We start from the raw sequence: 6,636 nt of genomic DNA, 5'->3' as shown, positions 1-6,636 counted from the left end.
CGTATAACCAATAACTCCCTTTGTAGGGACTTTGGGCTTTGCAGATGTTTTTCATGCAACATTACACACTAATGAAACTTAAACATGGAAATAAGCAAAACACGTATGAAGTGCTGCTTTGAAATGAGCCCGTGTCTGATTGATTCCTTAAAATATCCCTTACCTTCACAGGTGTCCATCCATCCTCATTGATCCCCAATATCGACACGTGAGGATGAAGGGGCTCGTCCGGGAACATGTGTAGCGTTCATTACAACCACAGTCTGGCGGCCATGAGCAGCGGAGACATCATGGCCTATTCCCTGAGCCTGGAGCAGAAGACGGCCTTCGCGTTTGTGGGGATGTTGCTGGTGTTTCTGGGCTTGTTGATCGTCAGGTGTTTCCGGATCCTGTTGGACCCCTACAGTAGCATGCCGTCCTCGAGCTGGGGCGACGGGCTCGAGGGCCTGGAGAAGGGCACGTTCGAATACGCTCTCACCTGAGAACACCTTCCCAAACCTAGAGCCCCATACATTTACATTTATGCATTTGGCAGACGCCTTTATCCAAAGCGACTTATATTGCATTTCAAGGCTCACATTTACATTCTTATCAGTTCTTGCTTTCCCTGGGGATCGAACCCATGACCTTGGCGTTGCAAGCGCCAATGCTCTACTGTTTGAGCTACAGGAAAGCACAAAGCCTTCGCCATAAATCATGAAGCCTTCGCATCATACGGGGACGTAAACACAGGATGTTTAGAGATTTTTAACTCATCCCCTAAAAGAAAGCGTAATGTTTAGTGATGCAAATGCAATGGCCAAAGACGTCAGCTTGATGCTGCGATGGATCACAAGAACGTGCCCTGCATGAACGTCCTCAAGCGGTGTGAGAATTCATCAAGATCTCCTACGTCACACGCAGAAAGTGCTTTTGTCTTGTTTTCCAGTATAAATACTGTATCTAAACATTCTTAAATCAAGAGAGTGAGCCAGTATCAGCTATCAGCAGTAGGGGGCGTGTCCACTCATGAAGGGGGAGGAGAGAGAGTGAGCCAATCAGCAGTAGGGGGAGTGTCCACTCATGAAGGGGGAGGAAAGAGTGAGCCAATCCCCAGTAGGGGGCGTGTCCACTCATGAAGGGGGAGGAAAGAGTGAGCCAATCACCAGTAGGGGCGTGTCCACTCATGAAGGGGGAGGAGAGAGAGTGAGCCAATCACCAGTAGGGGGCGTGTTCACTCATGAAGGGGGAGGAAAGAGTGAGCCAATCAGCAGTAGGGGGCGTGTCCACTCATGAAGGGGGAGGAGAGAAGTGAGTGAGAGGGAGATTTAAAGAAAGACTGTAGAAAGAGAGATGGCTGAGAGACATTAAAACAAGGAATATTCTCAGAGGAATATTTCAGGCAAGAGCTTTAGGCGCGCGTTAATAGAATATTTGAAAAGCTTTCCGTCGCTGGAGAGACCTAAGCGGGAAAGCCTGAAAACAGACGCCGAGGTTTCACTGTTTCTACTCCATACACTAGTAACATTGATGTTAATATCTTCAGTCATTTAAGATTTAAGAATGTTTAGAAATTTGGAAAACAAGACCAAAAAACTGAGGAAGGACATCATTTTGTTTTACAGTGAATTTGGAGTATGATGTCACATCATCCAGCCACTGGGCATCTCAGGGAAGAGGAGAAAAGACTTGAACTAAAACGAAAACAAGATGGCACACGTGTGAGGATGTAAACGGGGTAATTTCGCCCTTTCATTCATGCTGTCCGTCCGTTTAGTACTGAAGTACGTTTGCGTAGAGAAGGTTTCTGGCCTAACTCCTGTCTACTGTGATCTGCATCTCTGAGGCCGACCGGACTCAGATAACCTGCTGTTTCTGAGAAGCTGTGAAATCTTGAAGCATTGAAAACATCGTCTCGACTTTTGTGTTTCTAGCACATATTTGCAATCGCTCTCTGTTCACGTACTGCCTATGAAAACATCTGCACACAGATACGAAACCGCAGAGACTTTGAGAGGGAAAATTCTTGAATGTAATGTCTGAAATCGTGACACCTCTGTGTTTGTTTGTTTGAGTGACAGAAGGGTGTGTCACCATGACAACAGCAGAGAAAGCGAGCCGGATCCGAGTGATGCACCGATGAAAGCGTAGCTCATCTCATGTTCTAGTGCTGTGAATCTGCCTTACTGTTACTCGGACTGGATTCTGTGCCTTCATTTAGCGACGGTAGCATATATCTCATGGAATCATCTCTGTGTGTGTGTGTGTGTGTGTGTGTGAGGATGACGAAGATGAAGACCACTGTGTTTCTCTGATGCTGAAGATGGTCTGTGTTTATTCATCTGCTGGAATAAAACAATTATGGACCTTCCTTTTGCTGTCAGTTTATTTCCTAAAACATGAAATCAAAATTCACTTTATTTACCTTGTAAATTCATGCTGCACCTTTATCAGCGGCGCTGGTTCCAGAAGTATTTTTTCTTCCATATTTTCTCTATTTAAAAATAGGCATAATACTATGTATTACATTTGATTTTATTTTCTTTCAACCTGCACAAAATCTGTCTATTTTTAACTTGCACATAATGCATTAATTATATAATAAAATGTGTTTTTTTAAATATTTTGTATTATTATTTTACATAGAAATGGTGTATAATTTATTATTTACAAGATATGACACTCTTCCAGTTTCCATATTTTCATACTTTAATCCCTTGTCATGGCAACACCGTTCAAGATATTTAATACTTGTTCGCAATTTAGTATCTTTAATATTGTGTCATGTTGAGAAAGTTTGGTGTGAATCGTATAACACCTTTTGGAGTGTCATCATGATGGGGGAGGAGAGAGAGTGAGCCAATCAGCAGCAGGGGGGCGTGTCATCATGATGGGGGAGGAGAAAGAGTGAGCCAATCAGCAGCAGGGGGCGTGTCATCATGATGGGGGAGGAGAGAGAGTGAGCCAATCAGCAGCAGGGGGGCGTGTCATCATGATGGGGGAGGAGAGAGAGTGAGCCAATCAGCAGCAGGGGGCGTGTCATCATGATGGGGAGGAGAGACAGTGAGCCAATCAGCAGCAGGGGGGCGTGTCATCATGATGGGGGAGGAGAGAGAGTGAGCCAATCAGCAGCAGGGGGGCGTGTCATCATGAAGGGGGAGGAGAGAGAGTGAGTGAGAGGGAGATTTAAAGAAAGACTGTAGAAAGAGAGATGGCTGAGAGACATTACAACGAGGAATATTTCAGGCAAGAGCTTTAGGCGCGCATTAATAGAATATTTGAAAGGCTTTCCCGCTATTCCATATTTTGTCATTACTTTAATCCCTCATCATGGCAACACCGTTCAAGATATTTAATACCTGTTTGCAATTTAGTATCTTTAATATTGTGTCATGTTGAGAAAGTTTGGTGTGAATCGTATGACACCTTTTGGAGCCGTAGTTAAAAATTCAGAGCTTGATTTAAAAAAAAATCCACATTCAAACAAAAATAATCTCACAAAAAAATAACACAAAAATCTCCCATTTCTCCTTCGGGTTGTGAATGTTCTCACAAATCACTCAAACGATACTGAGAAGAAGGTCAAAGGTTATGAGTTGTGACACAGAAATGTCTGCACTTTACAACCGCAGATCATTCAATGGCATCTATGATCTACTGATCCACAAACTGATTGCTGAAGTTTCAGGAATCTATCAGTGTGATAGCAGGGAGACTTTTGGATTTTATGAGACTTGGAGATTTTGGAAATTATGACCACATTTATGAAAAAACTGTCATGCAGGAAAACAACAACAACATCAGAGTAACAGTGCAGAAACAGTTGCCCAATTTCCTCTGAGCAATAATCATTATGCAAATGATCCTGCATTTCCAAATAACTTCATGATAGATCATTTGTTGAGATTTACAACTTACTCATGTGCAAAGATCAGAATACAGTGTTTCTTAAAGGTGCATTGTGTAATATTTAGGAGGATCTGTTGACAGAAATGCAATATCATATACATAACTATGTTTTCAGTGGTGTATAAAGACCTTACATAATTGGCATGATTTTACTGAAGTTTGGTGCCACTTACATAAATCTCCTAGAAGTCTTTCAAAATCCACAGCATACCCTTTTTTAAACAATCCAAAATAGCTGACTTCCTGCTGGGCGGAGCTAATGAAAGTTAATAGGAAATGTTTTTGTCATGTTGAGGACAACGTCTCTACCAAAATTCATGAATATCAGACAAAATCTGTGGCAATCACAGCGATAAATAAATTTGGAAATAGGGGGCGCTATAGAGTCCACTGGCCACACCCAAAACAAATGACCAACGAATTACTAAATGTTGCTAAACTTTTACGAGTGTGGAAAATTTTGTACGTTTTCCAAAGGGACCATTGCAGTTTTTACCTAGAGGGCGCTGTGGAGTCGACGAGGCCTGAACTGCAGCATCAAATCAAAAAATGTCCTATGACAAATTTATCTGTTCACTTTCATGAGTTTTTAGCGACGGTAAGACCATCAGAACGTAAAAATCACACATTCCATCCAAGATGGCCGACTTCCTGTTGGGTGGAGTCGAATTTCATGCATAACGAAAACAACAGGGCCCTCCATCACCTCTGGGATAAATGCATGGAGACACTCTTGTCGTTTCTCCTTAGAAGTGTGTGTGTGTGTGTGTGTGTTGGTGGAGTTTCAGGAGGAAAAATTCACTGCAAACTCACATTCAGATCTGAAACACACACTAACTATTTTTTTCTTGTTACACTCAGAAATGCATCATATAAAATGGGCCGTAAATGCATAATGGCGATGGCTGTTTATAATCATACTGATGGCAAACTACTTCCAGACAGTTAATAGTAGACAGTTAACAATAAAAGCGAATCCTTTGGCTGTGCAAACACGCTCACACACACACACACACTCACTCTCTCACACACACACACACTCACTCTCTCACACACACACACACACACACACACACACACACACACACACACACACACACACACACACACACACACACACAGAAAAAGGACAGAAAAAGCAAAACACTTGATTGATGGAGTCTAACACATGAACGGCCTAAAATCCACAGCTCAGGGTCAGAGGCCAAACGACCACGCCCACATCACCTTCAGCCAATCAGAGGTCACTCAGTGAACTCTCCTATTAATCCCACAGGGGCGAAACCTTTCCAAAGTCAAACCAGACAGTCACAACATTACACAACATTACACAACCCATGAGTTACGGGCAATAAGGAAGTATTGGTGTAATGTGTCAGAAGCGCCCAGAGCGAGTTACTGGCTTTACATTAACCTCATTAACACACACACACACTTCACATGACCAGCCATCACACCTCCACACACACACACACGTCGACATCATAAACATTAAAACACTCATAAATCATAAAGCCGTCTCTAATAATATCCATGTTAATTTTTAAGCGCTTCGCCTGATCGAGAACACTTTCCCAACCAATCAGGATCAACCTGTGAACTATATAACGAGTTGCACACACACACACACACATAAACGCAGCGTTCTGTGTGGCTTGATGGAGAATCCTGGGTTTGCGAGATCTAAAGATGATCCTCCTCAGTACGAGGAGACGTCGTTCTGCAGCAACGGCTTCGGGAACGGCGAGCGGCGAGCGGTTCGAGCATCAGTCGCCAGCGCGTTTGGACACGACACTCTGGACCGGGTGCCGAACGCAGACTTCTACCGGAACGCCGCGAGCATCAGCGGGACCCGAGTGTCCCGGCCGTCCCTGAGGGAGCTGCACCAGGTCTTCCAGAAGGTGAACGCAACACACACCCCACACACACTACACACACACACTCCACAGGTCTTCCAGAAGGTGAACGCAACACACACCCCACACACACTACACACACACACCCCACAGGTCTTCCAGAAGGTGGGTCACCGTGATTTTGCCAAGTAAGACATGTTCCTGGATCAACATATTTTGTTGATCCTGGAATAACATTCCTGTCCCAAAATGTAGTCCTTACCCCTAAACCTAACCCCACCCAAAACTTTTCCCTAAAATCAGAGGAAATGATCGGTGAATAACCCTGATGTTGAACCATCTCACCCTGGGTCTAAGCCTAAACTTGACATAAACTGTAAACTTGTCCCTCAAATCTGATTGGTTGATTGGAAAGTTGATCCAGGAACATGTGGTACTTGGTGAAATCACGTTCACCCAGGAGAACGCAACACACACTACACACACTCCAGAACATAACCTTTAACATTTATCTTCAAACTAAGAAAAAATGCTTCTTTTATGATGAATCCCCTTTTTGAAACCTTTATTTTCACACATTATCTGCAAAAAAATGCTTTTCTTACTTAGTGTTTTTGTCTTGTTTCCAGTCCAAATATCTATAAATTCTTATATCAAGAAACATTTACTTGAGAAGTAAAATGACATAAGAAATTATTTCTAGTTTTCTGGGGGAAAAATCAAGCAAAATGATCTGCCAATGGAAAATAAGAAAAATTATCTTAATTCAAATGGAAAATAAGAAAATTAATGTTAATTCAAAAGGAAAATAAGAAAATTAATCTTAATTCAAATGGAAAATAAGAAAAATTATCTTAATTCAAATGGAAAACAAGATTATCTTTCTATATTG

General features: G+C 42.6%; 1 protein-coding gene and 1 long non-coding RNA gene across 2 annotated transcripts in view; one reads left to right on the top strand and one right to left on the bottom strand.

Moving 5' to 3' along the window:
- Window positions 1-515: 515 nt before the first annotated feature.
- The window catches only part of LOC311089255, a 12,507-nt gene continuing 6,386 nt past the window's right edge, over window positions 516-6,636 (bottom strand). Inside the window, exon 3 of the long non-coding RNA XR_014607660.1 lies at window positions 516-2,473. This is a non-coding gene — a long non-coding RNA (uncharacterized lncRNA). The remainder of the gene's footprint in view (window positions 2,474-6,636) is intronic.
- Window positions 4,927-6,636, top strand: part of slc12a1 (solute carrier family 12 member 1) — a gene marked incomplete at its 3' end in the record, with an annotated part of 24,712 nt that continues 23,002 nt past the window's right edge. Inside the window, exon 1 of the mRNA XM_084123810.1 lies at window positions 4,927-5,789. Within this exon, the coding sequence (XP_083979936.1) occupies window positions 5,547-5,789 (243 nt within the window). The 5' untranslated portion in view covers window positions 4,927-5,546. The remainder of the gene's footprint in view (window positions 5,790-6,636) is intronic.

This window comes from Abramis brama (assembly GCF_963993115.1).
Source record: "Abramis brama genome assembly, chromosome: 9".
Classification (NCBI taxonomy): Eukaryota; Metazoa; Chordata; class Actinopteri; order Cypriniformes; family Leuciscidae; genus Abramis; species Abramis brama.
The sequence above is the reverse complement of the archived record's forward strand: the minus strand, read 5'-3'. Positions and strand labels throughout refer to the sequence as shown.